The sequence below is a fragment of the Heloderma suspectum genome, chromosome 8 (genome assembly GCF_057233095.1).
Source record: "Heloderma suspectum isolate Gila_16-S chromosome 8, 16-S_ref, whole genome shotgun sequence".
Classification (NCBI taxonomy): domain Eukaryota; kingdom Metazoa; phylum Chordata; class Lepidosauria; order Squamata; family Helodermatidae; genus Heloderma; species Heloderma suspectum.
In genome coordinates this window covers 34,238,387-34,253,903 of record NC_139465.1, presented here as the reverse complement: position 1 = coordinate 34,253,903, position 15,517 = coordinate 34,238,387, and the positions used below count along the sequence as shown (strand labels likewise).

The following is a 15,517-nucleotide window of genomic DNA, read 5'->3' as shown; positions in this document are numbered from 1 at the left end:
ACATACAAATAAATATTACTTACTTGCAGAGAAGAGGGCAGCAGAGAAGCTTCCATCCCAGCTGGGAAGGCCTATGGCTTCTCGAGCAGGGGTCCCCAACCTTTTTGGACCCGTGGGCACATTTAGGAATTTGAGAAATTGCTGCGGGCACCACCACAAAATGGCTCCCATGGAAGATGTGGCTAGTCACAGAATGCCATGGGGCCTGACTAGTCAAAAGTGAACTAAAGAGGGGTGGGGGAGAGAAATAGTGAGGCTAGGAGGAAGGGGGAAATAGTGAGGCAATGGGGTAGAGGGGAAAGAAAGAGCAAGGCTAGAAGCTAGGAGGGGAGGAAACAGTAAGCTAAAGAGGAGGGGGGAATAGCAAAGCTAGAGGCTGGGAGGGAGGGGGAAAGAGCAACTCAAAGGAGTAGAGGGGAGAGAAAGAGCAAGGCAAGAGGGTAGAAAGGGAGAGACAGAAGACTGCCCTGACATTTTCCTAGTTTTTTCTTCAAATAATTTTTGTGAAGGGGACAGGGAGGGTATTGCTGTATGGGTACCAGGCGCTGTGTTGGGGACCCCTGTTCTAGATCAGTGGTCTCCAAAAACAATTTGATTGCACACCCCTGTCAGTGAAAAAAATTTGAACATGCACCCCCAATATATGTATATTTAATTTATAAAGTATATATATGTACTACTGTACTAATATATTATGTACATTATAAAACATACACAAAAATAAATAAATAAATTACAGGATGAGATAAAGATGAAATAAAAAACTATTTTGAAAATATTGTTTATTTATTAATGGTACAAAAGCCCTTTTTGCTGTCACTTTAAAACATATTATTAATAATAATCTTTTTCGTGAGAGCAATGTGATTGAATATGCTTCATTATTTTTGAAAATCTTGGTTTAATGCTTTCTGATGCAGCGAGTCGAAGGTCTGGTTCTAAGTTCAGTTCATTTTAAGCCACCTCTCCATTTTGTGAGGGTTTGTTTAGTTAAAACTAGATAATCTGTAAATCCACAAGGGCACCACTGTCAACCTGCAAGGAGGGGAAAAGTCTCCTTGCAAGGAGGGGAAAGGCAATCTTGGCCGGGCTCCTGCCTGCACCAGAGCTGGGAGTCCTGGACGCCGGCCCTCACGCACTTTGCACAGAGTTCCCACTCCTTGGCCGACTGGTGGCTTGGCCTGGGCTGTTAACCCTTCTCGCTCTACTTTGGCAGGATGGAAGCTGAGAGGAAAGTGCCCGCTTCCTTCTCGGCTTCGTTCTGTAAAACTTTCCTTCCCGTTTTCCTTCAGCAGGAAGATGCCAGGGCCCCAAGCAGTTGCTCTTAATAGGACAGGAGCTGAGAGCTTTGTTCTCGGCTCCCGTCCCATCCTCAACTCATAGGAGCAGCGGGAGTCTGCTCAGTGATTAGGCAGCTCACGCACCCCAGTGGATCGTGCTGCGCACCCCCCACTTCGGAGACCACTGTTCTAGATAATACTGTTGCGCATTATGGCGAAATCATCCAGGGATCATGGAGCCTACATTCAGCAGTTGTACTGAACTCTCTTGTCCACCGATTTTCCATTTCAAATTGTCAGATTCCCAATGGCTTCTCCCATTGGCAGGGTTCAAAATGCATGATTACTCATGTTGCATGGAGGAAAGGTAACATGGAGAAACGGTGCCTTATCTCCACTAAGAAAAAAAAACTCCTATCCTGCTTTTCTTGTAAAATACTGAGTTTGCAGCACTGTTACACATGTTAGATATAACCTATAGTGCCCCCTAAGTGACGCTGAAAGTATCACCTATATACAGCTGTATATAGATAGTGCTGTTTCCCAGTGGGTTTTGCTCAGCTAATAACAACAGCAACAACAATAAATATCCTAATATTTAATCCTCCCCCTCAGTACTTACAAATTCTTGGATATGAATGCTTCAGCAAACTCCCGTATACTCTGAAGAGATGCAAGGTCTAAGGTCATTGCTTCTACCTTGGCTTTGTGCTAAAATGAGAGAAAATGAAGGGAAAAAGTTAACCAACAGCAGCAAATTCAGTTCACAATATCACATAACACCAACTAAGTAACAACACATGTTTAAATTCCCTTGTTTAACATAGAGGAACGCAGAATACAGGGCCAAATGCTGTGTTTGAAATCTGTGGTGCTGCTAAACATATAGGAAGTGTTCTCAGAAGCTTTTGATGCCAAGGAAGAGCAACTCCTGCCCAAACAACTTGATTTGTGAGGCTACAACGCAGGTCTAGCATGATACATACAGCTGAGATGCCATTAAAGTTTGGCAGGTCTGTGCTAGGTGACTAAGGAGTATCAGTCTTCTTTTCCAACTGACAGCAGAATAAATAGTGGTTTTAGCCGCATTTCTTTGAATTTTTCATGAACACGCAATTGCGCAGCCTAAGCAAATCCCAAGCAAAATAGCAAAACAATTACACATATTCAAGAAGACCTAATTGAATGATATACATGGACCACATGAGCAGCCTTAATAAATCCATGAGACAGGGCCATATTGTTACTCTCTAACCTGGCGGCCATGCTGGCTGGGGATGATGGAGTTGTAATTCACCACATATGGAGAGCACCAAGTTGGGAAAGGCTGCTCTATGCACCTGTGCATAGGGATGCATACGCACAAGGCCCTCTGCAGATGTGATCTTGAACACATGAAGTTGGGCATGGCTAAGAGGGAAGTGGGCAAGATCCTAATCCTTCTCCCCATTGGTGAACATCTAGACACAGAGGTTGTCTGAACAGGGCTCATTATCATCAACTGACAGATGCTGCTCTCATCTAAAACAAAAACACAGGGCAAAAAACACTAACCACCAACGGAACCACGTTTCCTCTATAACAGAGATTATATATTCTCTCTCTCTCTCTCTCTCTCTCTCTTTAAAGCTATAATGCTCTATTCTCATTTCCAAGGGGAAAATAAAAGGAGTGCTACAAACACAAGGACAGCAAGGGTCAAAAAAACATCAAGTAGTTCAACAGACTAAACCACAAGCTGTTAGTTACTATGCTCTTGGGAACAGTGATTCAAGTCCACACACTATTACTCAGGCAATGCCTTTGCTCTTGGTGTCATGTTGCAGGTTTCTGCTACTGGCTCCAAGAACGAAGAGGAAGCATCAGCAATATCACATCTATGAAGGGGGTGGTATGGGCAAAGTCATACCTCCGCTATTCCTTTAGAAGGAGAAATCCACGGGAATATGTAAGCTGTGCTTCAGGGTAGAACAAAAGTATTTTAAAAATGATAAATGGACAATTGTGATATATAAATGACAACTTCAAGCAATGAACATGGGGTTCAGTTCAGCCAGTAAACTGAAAATCCCCATCTAATAACAATACATTCTCCACTGCCAGGATAATCAATGTCCCTTTATTTCCAACAGTTATACTCATTTGTATTTCTGCACCCTTTTAGACTTGTCAGACCAAAGGTTATTGACTACAGTAAGATTATAAGACCCGGAAGAAGCATTTCTTGAGCAGCTCAAGTAGACGCCTTTATAAGGTCGTGGGGAGGCGGCGGAGGAGGAGAAGACAGTTTCTGAGATACTAGACACATTATGCCACAGAAACATGAGCCCTGAACATATATAAATTAAAAAAGCGGGTAATTACAGCAGACCTATAAGCCATTAAAATGTTGTTAATGTCTCACAAATCTGGCTTTTTGCCTTGACCCATTGTTAACACATTTCATATTTATAAGCGTCTCCATATGTATGAGAGCTAGATAGTTGTTGTTTTTTATTGTTGTTTTAAAACAACTTCATTTTGCCATTGACAAAAGACTATAAAAGTTGTGAAATGCATAACACTATTTTTTTTTTAAGGAATATCCAAGCTATATCTGAATTCGCGGGTTTTAGATTGTAGGCTTGTGTGACCTGTATACTATACAGCATACTCTCTCTGCATATATTTGTGCATTAAGAACTCTGTCACAGATCATTATGCGATCTTGGGCACGCCACATTCTCATAATTAGGGTGAAGATAGATATGTGATTTTAAGAGCAGCCAAAGTGGATTCTTCTCCCATGGATGTAAGCCCTGCTTTGCAGCTTGAATTATGGATACACACACCAGCAAGTTCAACCTTGTATCAGTCCTCAGTCTTACCAGGCAGGCTGTCTGCCTTTAAAAAGCAAAAGCGACACATGCATGTATTCATTCATCACAAAACAAGTTTAGATAGCATTTACAAAGCTGTTCTGCAAATGGCAGGGGTAAGTCGTTTCAGTCATATTATGGGCACTAGCCAATTGGCACTTGCCAGCGGACACCCACTGTAACTGAAATTCCCCAATTCCATCCAAACCTCTCCAAAAAGCTGCAGAACTAATATTTCCAAAGTTACACCTTAGCAGGGAAAAAACATATGCTCTTTTACAAGGCAGTGGAGGTGCTATAAAACAGCCTCTGTCACTCTTAAAACATTACATCGGTTGTCACCCTCAGTTTCCCAATATTGGCCTCTCGCACGGTTGTTCTTGTGAGGTCAAATAATCATGACTGTAGAAGACTTTTAAGTGTGTGTGTGTGTACACACACAGTTGTATGTGTATAAAGCAACAACAACTAACATCCCTTGCCATTTTTTCATAACTTGCAGATGCAATATGACAAAAGGCTTTGCATGGGCCTTAGAAATGTAGTATCACCAACAACCACATACGTCATGTAACTTTGTACAGACACGTTTGTATATAATGGAGTATATAATTTAATAACAATAACAACAACAACAACAACTATGTTATTCGTATACTCACTGGCACTGCAAACCAAGAGGACAGGGGGATCATAACACCAACATTAACCTAAAGGTCAGTAGTGTAGTGGCAAATTCAGAAGTGCAGGGCCCCTTCGTGACAGTCACAGCCACGCCCCCTCACAGCCACACCTCCTTCTAAGATTATACAACCTTGCAAGATATACAGCCTTCAACTGGGATCTAAAAACAATGCAGCTGAGAGTAGGGCAGGGGTATTTCACCTGGATGTCTGAGAAAAAATGCAGGGGTGTTAAAATCTTTTTCACTCACTCACTCACTCACTCAAACACAAACATTTTAGGTTTTCAAAATATGATACTCTATGGAAGCTTCACCCTCGCAACTCAGCCCTCATGGGCAGGTCCCTTCTCATTTAAACAGCCCCCTTGCACACCCCCTTGGGACTACAACATTACCCATTAGCCTTCCCTAAGCACCTTCATTATATCACCCCCTCCCCCTCCAACAGAAACATCCACACACCCAGCTGGATTGAACTACACACACACACACATACACACACACAGTGGTGTAGTGGTAAATTTGGAAATGCAGGAGGTCATTGTGACAGTCTCTAAGGGCAGTCCAAAAATTTCAGGAGCTGTGTTGATCCATATCAACAAACCAGTTCTAGGAGTTTTCATTTCCACCAGCAGCACGTCTTTGGTCAAGCGAATATGTCTTAATTGCCCATTCCAGACCACGTCATCCCAAATACTTTGAATTCCAACATGGAACAATATATTGTTGCTTGGAAAATTCATTCCCCGCGCAGCTACAGTGAGGATCGCAGCTAAGCTCAGAGGGAACGGGGAATTCTGAGGGGGGTGGCAGATGACATCAGAGTCCCTGCTAATGAAAAAGTGCTGGGGCGCATCCCTGAGAGCCCTGCCTCTGCTATACCACTGCTAAAGGAGGACCTGACTGTTAATGGTATGCTGCAAATTCTGATCTAATATGTCATAAATTTTATTATGCTGATGTTTCTTTCAATTTCACTTGAAATATTTTTGGTACTGAATTACACCCCATTGTATGAAATCTTAAAAGGGGGGGGGGCAGTTTTCTGAACAGAAGAGACACCAGAGCTCACTGTAGAGCATTATGGACAAAAATCTGTCAAATCTACTCCTGTACAAGCTGCACTGAAATGAATTTACTTTCACGGGGCTTCCCCCAGGAGACATTTCTATGGGTACCTGGTAACATTAGCTTAGCAAAGGCAGAAGAAAAAATATTTGGTAAATTTATACCGTGCCTTTCCATATAAAGTGTCCAAGGTGGATAACAATAATAAAATAGTTAATAATAAACAAGAAGAGCATGTATGTATGGTTTTTTGTTTCTCTCTGGTGGGAAAGTGATAGTATATTTCCACCACTTAAATGTTCAATTAAATTTAAAGGGAAAGCAATAGCACAGTTGACTTTGAGTGCTTTATGGGAAAACACATATCAGCCACAATTTCATTTGCTCCTAGTGGATGGCCTTACAGGCCCTTTTCAGACATAATGTTAAACCATGCATAAGAAGCAGCAAATGCTGGGCTCATGCACTCTTCCCCTCCCTTGCCATAAGCAAGAGATCAAAAGCATCCACTTCCACTTTTTAAAGTAACCAAAGTTCCTTGTCATGTCTGAACTTTGGGGAACTCTGGCTATGGTTTGTCCAAAAAAGCCAGAACCAAATCATGCATGATGATCCCGTCTTGTTCTCAAAGCACTGTTTAAACCAACCAGAGTTTCTCCCTAGTGTAGATGTAATGAGGAACTCTGGTTAGTTTAAAAGTGGCCTCTGATCTTCTCGTGATCTTGCCAGACCAGAAGTGAAGGAGAAACGCACAAGCTCGAGACTCTCTTGCTGCTCATGCATGTAACATAAAACCATAGTTTAGCTGTATATCTACACCTGGCTACAGTCTCAGAACAGATCCTCATGGATTAATGTGAAATTAGGACACTGCAAAGAAACCCACTCTACTTGTCACATCCCTTTGTTAGTAAAATTGGGAAAACGGCTATTGAAAAGGGTCAAGATGGGTATGTAGAAGATGAAGGGATTGTAAAGCATCTTAAACATGAACAGTCTTATTCTACACCTGCTGTAGCTGTTGTGGTACAAACCTTTGCTTATGCTCAAAGTGCTACACTACTTAAGAATTATGTCCTATGCTCTCACTACAGATTTATTTATTCATTTATTTGTATTTAATACATTTCTATCCCACCCTTTTTCCTCCTAAGGAACCCAAGGTGGCGTACACAATCCTCCTCCTCGCCATTTTACCCTCACAACAACAACCCTGTGAGGTAGGTTGGCCTGAGGGTCTGTGACTGGCCCAACATCGCCCAGTGAGCTGCCATGGCTGAGTGGGGACTAGAACCCAGATCTCCTGGCTCCCAATCCAGCCCTCTAGCCACTACACCACACTGGCTGCTGCAAGATTCCATGGGCATGAGGACTTTGGTACTCAGACAGGTTAAGAATGGGCCAGCCCTCCTCCACCCAGTTCTAGTGAGCCTTGGAGGAACTTTGCAGCACTAAACTTTGCACCACTTTGCAGCCATTTCCCAAACACACAAGGGGCTGCTTAGTGCTGCATCTTACGCTGTGAGATGTCAAAACGCTATCGATATTTTAACTTTCAGATAGGTAGCCATGCCAGTTTGTTGCAGCATTAACAACAAAGAGCCAGTCTTGTAGCACCTTAAAGACTAACCAATTTGTCATGGCATATACTTTCCTGGATTAGAGTCCACTTCCTTGAATCCATCTCATTTTAAAGCTATCCATCGCCTTCATTAAGCAGTTATTCTTAATCACAATGAAGTGCCTTGACACAGTCCATGGGAAAACTTCCCTTTTTAGGGGTGGGGGCAGCCAGGTAATAAAAGAATCAAAGAATCATAGAACAGTAGGGTTGGAACAGGGCCTATAAGACCATCAAGTCCAACTCCCTGCTCAATGCAGGAATCCAAGTCAGAGCATCCCTGACAGAAGGCTGTCCAGCCTCATCTTGAATGCCTCCAGTGTGGGAGAGCCCACCACCAAGAAGGTGTTTTATTTCTTTGTTTCTTTAATATACGAGTGATATCCAGAATCACCTTTATCCCCTCTGTCCCAAAAAACCAAATAAACAAAATGCAGAGGGAGAAACTGCACTAGATAACACTCTTATTTAATTCTAGAAATGTTCCATGTTACATACAGCAAATCTATTAAAACCGCTTAGAATATAATTGGCAATATTTTGCACTCACACCTAGAGAAATGCTTATCGAGCCAGAAGTTTAAGCACAAAGTGAAAACACTCAGAAAGCTAGCAATTTCACTATATGCAATGTACTCACTTTACAGCTTAAAAACTGTTTAAAAATGAACGCTGCATGGTACAGTGGTTTGGCAGTAAACATGATTGTGCATTTACGTCTCGACACTGAAGAAGGAGCTTTTTTTTTTTCAATAGGGGATTTTTCTTTCTAATGATTTACATTAAATATAGGTAAAGTGTGGTTACATTTTCCTGAAGGATTGCAAGGAAGTGAAGAGAACTACAATAAGTTGAAGCATAAAAGCTTTCTCTGTCATAATATTTATTATAATGGCATATAAAAGAGCTGAAATAAATAATAGATGACTAAAGGTAAATTCACATGATAAAGAATCCTTCAGCAAATACCATTACTTGTGGTTGCTCTAGTTTTATACACAGTTGAAGACCCTTAATAAATAAGCTGTAGTCTCTATAACTTATATAAGTGCTGGGGAGATGGAGTAGAAAGGTAAGATGTACTTTAAAAGGCACAGAGTGGACATTAGCTAATTTACTACATAATTATATTCTCCATGGGTAAACGTTAAACATTTTTGGATATTTAAAAGCTTTATTTCAACCCCCCCAAATGCTCTAGGTATTACAGCATAAACACATTTCACTTTTTGAGCGGCTGGGAAGAAAAAATGTATTCTGGTTTAATAAAGAAAATTGAAGTCACCTACACTTGGGAAACAGTCCAGTCTGAGAGGACAAGACATACTTTTACACGAAGGAAATTGTTTTTATAGTCCAAGGGATAAAATGTGTTTAAGGATTTTTAAAAAAATGCAAAGAGGGTGGGGTGGGGGGCAAAGGGAACTTTGTGCAGAATATCTTCTACCATGTCTACAGTATGTAAATCCGTAAGAATCAAAGTTGAATTGACACTCACCTAAAAGACTAGGAAGCACAGACAAATTAAATCCAGACCACAGTGTGCCATTAGAATAAAGCATGGCAATTTTGATGCATGGGCTATGACAGTTAACAATGTCCAGCAATAGGTGGTAATGATGATCTCCATGCAAGATGGATGAAAACAAGAAAATGCTTTTATTCCAGCTTCAGGCTGTAAATATTATAGTCCCTAATGCATGCACTTGGTGCAGAAGAGTATTTATGTTAGGCAGGCTTTATAAAGTCATGCATGTATTTCGAATGCTATGAGATTACCTTTCAGCCAGCTGAATGGGGCAAATGAATCAGATGGTACAAAGCTTTAAGGCCAACCGAAGATATGTTGTCTGTTTGCGGAATCGGTTCCTTTACAGCATTTGAGATAACTTACGGAGGGCCATTAGAGGCCCTAGTAGATGGAATAATTTTACACTCATTTTTCTTCTTTTTCTCTCTGCCTCAGCTATTTTCCTAAAAGACATTTCACATTTTGCATGTAGGATTTTAAAGCAGCACCTGACTTAAGAACAACAGCTTTGTGGGCATTTTTGCTAGTTATGTTTCTAACATCTTTACAGGGACTAGACCAAGAGGGAGGGAAAATCAGCTACCATTTTGGAATGCATGGTTAACTGGGAGAGAGAAGGTGCAATGCCTTTCCCTTAAACCTTAACCATGGGAATAGCTGATCTATTTAATATCTTATGGTTGTCGTTCCTAAGGAAAGCTTCAAGCATGCATTTTCTGGGCAGAGCCCAAAGGAGCCACTTTAGGTGTGCCTAAGCCTGCAGGGTTTTTTTTTTTCTTTTCTTCTTTGAACAGCACAGTGGTCACCACTATTTTAGTAAGGTGGTTAATAGCAGCAACTGGAAAGGGTTTTTTCTATAAAAAAAATGATTTTTTATGCATTATAGGGGTATAGGGGTGGTATACTATACCACCATAATGTTAATTTTTTTAAAATGATGGGGAAAAAGGCCATTCCAGTCACCACCATTAACCACCTTGCGAAAATGGTGGTGAATCTAAAGGTTTCCCCTCTCTCACATTATATATACAGTACAGTGCAAAAGTCTTAGGCCACCACCAGCTTTGCTGTTTTAGCAAAGTTTTAATGATCATCCATAGTTATTTTTCGGTCTCTGTATTAAGATACAAACAGAAAATACAGGAAATATGTACAGGCAAAAGTCAGTATTTAGTGTGACCTCCCTTGGCTCTAAGCACATCTTGAACTCTTTTGGGGAGACTGTCCTGAAGTTTGCTGAAGTAATCTTCTGGTATATTATGCCAGGCTTCTTTCAGCACTTCCCAGAGTTCTTCTTTAGATGTAGGTTGTATTTTATTTCTTTCTCTGTCCAGGTGATCCCATCCTGCCCCTATAATATTCAGGTCTGGACTCTGTGGAGGCCAGTCCGTGACTGTCAGTGTTTTATCAGCTGTGTTCCTCGCTACATATGATTTCACTGTGTTAGCAGTGTGCTTGGGATCGCTATCATGCTGAAAAATGAAACCATTCCCAATCAGGCGCTTTCCAAAAGGAATGGCATGATGAATTAAAACCTGTCTGTACTTTTCAGCATTCATGATCCCATCAATACGGACAAGATCGCCAACACCACTGGCAGAAATGCAGCCCCAAACCAGGACAGACCCTCCACCATGTTTCACTGAAGGCTGCAAGCACTCATTCGTCCATCTCTCTCCAACTCTTCTTCTCACATATTGTTGATGATGGGACCCCAAAATTTCAAACTTGGATTCATCACTCCATAATACTCTTTTCCACTGATCCTCATTCCAGTCTTTGTGAGCTTTAGCATATCTTGGCCTTTTCACCCTGTTCCCCTTCCGCAAAAGTGGTTTCTTGGCTGCTACCCTTCCACGAAGACTATTCCTGGTCAGGCGCCTGCTGTTACTCTAGTGTAAGGGGAGGTCACACTAAATACTTGCCACTTTAGCCTATGGAAGCTGTTTTTTCTGATTTTTTTTTCTATTGTTGAATACTGCATACAAATTTCCTGTATTTTCTGGTTGTATTCTAACGAAGAGACTGAGAAATAATTATATATGGTCATTATACCATCCTAAAACAACAAATCTAATGGTGGCCTAAGACTTGCACAGTACTGTATATATGTGTGTGTGTGTGTGTGTATATATATATATATATAGCATTATGGAATTATAGGGATATAGAGCTATAACATTCTCTCATTTAAATATTAATTCACAATGACACACACACACATAAACTTGTGTGTGTGTGTGTGTGTGTGTGTGTGATTCCGAAATACTACTTAAATCCTGCTTTAAAATATGCGTGTGAGATACACACACAGAAAGACTAACAAGAGAGTATTAAAAATATGCTTTAAGCTAAACATTTCAGCTTCCGCTCTCATCAGTAGCTGTGCTGTTAAATGGATATCAGGAGTTGCAGTTTGGAATGCCTGGAAAGTTCCTTAGGAGAAAAAACAGAGACATGATTGGCATAATGCTTATGAATTGTCCTCCAGATTAAGGCCATTTGGACTAAGAGTTCTCATTTTATAGATCCAGAAATTTTCCCTTCTGTCAAGCATGTCAGGGTCTTGTGTGTGTGTGTGTGTGTGTGTGTATATATATATATATACACACACACACACACACACACACACTTAAAAGATCAACCAAAACAATTAATGTGTGATAAAAATAGCACTCACCGCAAAGGGTAGGCTGAATATGTACTGAGCTATGATAGGTTCACCTGCACAACAGGTCACTGCCCACATCTAAACCACACTTCTTAAAAAAGGATGGAAGAGTAGTAATCTATACCTGCGGAGATTGCATTACTCTCCTGCCCTCCCCACCAAAGTATCAGATTTTCTCAAGTGAGAAAAAAATCAAAACAGCACTGGGAAAACATAGACAGATGATAAATGGATGACAATGTCATGTTCCCCTGTAAAATGTGAGTGGATGAGCCATAGTGATTCCACAATAAATCCTCATCTGGAAGTAGCCCAGGGCCCCACTCAGCAGAATGAGCAGAGCTGGCTTACCACATCAGTGAAATAAGTGAAATAATACACATTACCATCTAAAGAATGGAGTGTGTAACAGCATTAAGCCCAGAGGCTAAAACTACCTTACTGCACCACTGGATGCATGCCTGAGAGCACATTGCCAAGTGTGCAGCATGCGGTCTGATCCTATGCATGTTTGCTCAGGCTTAAAAGTGCATGGCACTTTAGGATGCAATCTGTTGCTGTGCACACATCACAGAGCCACAAAATTGGCTTTCAATTTAAGGCGAGTGCCTTTTTCGACATTCTAATGTACTGCTACATATTCTGAAAATTCTATTCATTATAAAATGAAAAGTATTTACCAGTCAGTGTGTGATTTGGGATAGTGAATCTGCCATGGAAGTATCAGAACCTGCGTGCGCGCACACACACACACACACACACACAGAAAAATAGGGGAGGGGGGAATCCCAAAGTGCAGGGGCTGGATTTATTTGTTTAAAAACTGCAACAGTTGTTTAGATGCCCAATGCATTTCGATCAATTGTTCTTCAGTGGCATATCCTAGTCCTAAATGTAAGTCAGATAAGAAAGTCCTAGAGTGAATCTAAACCGGGTTTTCGGATCCTGACCATGTTAAAACACAAGAAGAAGGAAAAGGTTATTCATGAAATGGTGCTGGGGAGGGGTAGTGTTACTTGTCACTGACAACTTCACAAGGAATAAAACATAAATGCCCAGTGACTCAGTACCCACAGTACAAGTGCGAATAGGAAAGCATGCAATTCTGGGGGGAGCACTTCATTTTCCCAGGTACAAAACACTGTGCTTCAATTTGTCAGAAAATGAGACATCGTCATAACAGAAGTGCAACCAAGGAGAAATAAATGCAAAAAAAGAAAAACAAATGAGCATTCACTGCTCAAACAATTGTGTGGAAAGACCATAACTCTTGTCATCCAACAACTGTGTGAACTTTTATTGGGACATTAGCAAATTCTTGTCATCCGACACTGTGTGAATTTTTATTGCAGGCACGGAGAACCCCCTACCTGCAGGGGTTTGCCATCTGGCCCGCCAGTACTTCTCCAGGCCCTATTCCCTCTCCTGGCAGGGAAAAATCTTATCTCCAATCAGCAGCAGAACTGAGATAAGGACTTTCCCTACCAGAAAGAAACAAGAACATTTTCCCTAGCGGGAAGACGGGGTGGGGGCCTAGGGTTGACACAGCTGAGTGATTCAGCCCTGCTTACTTCTGAGGACTGGCCTGCTTACTTGTGAGTAGGCATGCTGCTCATGCTTACTGTCAGAAATGGATCATCCTTCCCCCTTCGCAATCAACACCACAAGGAGAAAAAGCTTCAGGCTAATACTACTTTATTTTGCTAGAAACCAGCGTCTTTACAAAGGCAGATTCCAGGAACCTCTCAGACTGCCTCAGGCCCCTAAACTAGGGAATCTGCGATCCCTAATTAGAGAAGACAAACTGAAGGGTAGTGAAGTTGCACACAGTTTGGGTGTGAACCTCATGGCCAGACGTGCTTCGCAGTGATGCCCCTCCCTTAGGGTGGCTCTCTCCTACGTTGGCTTCCAAGAGCAGCTATCCTGGCTGAGCAACTGAGCACTGCCCCTAACTTTTCCCACTTTGCTTTGCACTGTGCCCTAGTATCTCTCAAGTCGCGCCCCTCCTCCTCCTCCTTCGAAACTTGCATCCTCATGGTGGAGGGAGGGGGCGGGGATTCGGCTTGGGCCATCTTTTTGTCAAGGCTTTCAGAGGAATCTCTCCCAGTGTCTTTGCTCACTAGGGAGGGTCCCTGCCCCAGCCCCTGATCTAGCTGCCCCAACTCTGACTCAGAATTAGAGCTGTCAGACATCTTAAAGCTCTTGGACTCATCCCTGACACTTACTTTTGGAGAAGACATACAGAGGCTTGGTATTTGGGATGCTGCTGAGTGATTCAGCTCTGCTTACCTATGAGTAGGCATTCAGAGGTTCATCTTGCTTACTTCTAGTAAGCTTAAAATCAGTAAGTATCAAATTTGGTCCCACCCACTTTGCCTTTGGCAATGCCCATTCTGTCTTTGGCCTTGCCCACAGATGGAATGTGGTCCCCAAGACCTTTCTCAGATTGGAATTTGGCCCTCAGACTGAAAAAGGAATCATCATCTTCATCATCATCATATCCCACCACAGCTGAGGGTGTTCCCCAGATTTCATGTCCATACTCTCAGGAAAATCTGCACGGTTTATTGGGCCTTTGTTTCTGATCATAGTTCCAGAGCTTTGGAATGCCCTTCCATGGACTATTCATACATCATGCTCTTTAATGACAATCTGGAGGCAATGCTTTCTCACTATGCTTTGCATAGTTCCCCCATATTGTTTATTGCTGTTTGAAGTTTCATTTAATTGTTTGCTATTTTTCATTTAATTAACTATATTTCTATATTGCCCCATAGATTGTCATTAAAAATTAAAAACCATTAAAATACATTATACAAAGTACAGGAACTATTATGTAAGGACATAAAAACAGATAGCACACAACAACAACAACATATATCTAAAAAAACATTTTAAAACATTCAGCCAGTCCGACATCTGATAAAAAAAAAAAACTTATATGCTACCAAATGTCTGAGAGGGCATTTTTAACCTGGTGCTGAAAAGATAACAATGTTGGCACCAGGTGGGCCTCATTGGGGAGATCATTCCATAATTGGGGGGGCACCACTAAGAAGGTCCTCTCCCTTGTTGCAGCCCTCTGAAACTCCCTCAGAGCAGGTACCCAGAGGAGGGCCTTGGATGCAGAGTGTATTTTTTATATTTGTTGCTGTTGTTGTTGACTTTTTAATTATATTACATCACTTTGGCAGTTTGAACTGAAAAGCCAATTACATTTGAGTGAAATCTGGAATGGAACAGATGCTACGGCTTTTTATTGCAATATTGCATGAGCTTTTATTGGGATATGGTCAGCATTAAATACTACCCCAGCTAAGAGGATACACCATATTTCTGCACTGATACTCACAGAAAAATTTGGAGTGCTTTATTGGTTTTTTAGCTGTTCTCTGTTCCTAAATTAAGCTCATAGAATAAAATGGAGGGTAGTGGGGAAACATAGTTGTTAACCACTTTCAGCCTTTGGGAATGGGAATACAGGAGATTTAAATCTCAACAAATTAAATGAAATAATGCTGAATGTCCATGTGTATAACACTGCTATATACATAAGAAGGGTGGGGTGAGCCATAGTTGCAGTTGGTACAAGTAGGGGCCATAGCTCAGTGGTGGAGCACACGCTTTGCATGCAGAAGCTCCCAGGTTCAATCCTGGCATCTCCAGGCAGGGCTGGAAAAATTCCTGCATGAAACCCTGGAGAGCCGCTGCCAGTCAGTGTTGACATCACTGGGCTAGATGGGCTAGTGGTCTGGCTCAGTATCAGTTCCTCTGTTCCTGTGTATAACCCAGAAGGCTTTACA

At 41.6% G+C, this 15,517-nt stretch overlaps 1 protein-coding gene across 9 annotated transcripts in view; it reads right to left on the bottom strand.

Annotated features, from left to right (window-relative positions):
* WWOX (WW domain containing oxidoreductase) overlaps window positions 1-15,517 on the bottom strand; it is an 879,648-nt gene that overhangs the window by 691,538 nt on the left and 172,593 nt on the right. For all 9 annotated transcript variants that reach the window (XM_084811930.1, XM_084811939.1, XM_084811932.1 and 6 more), the window contains exon 6: window positions 1,903-1,991. In XM_084811930.1, the coding sequence (XP_084668056.1) occupies window positions 1,903-1,991 (89 nt within the window). The remainder of the gene's footprint in view (window positions 1-1,902; window positions 1,992-15,517) is intronic.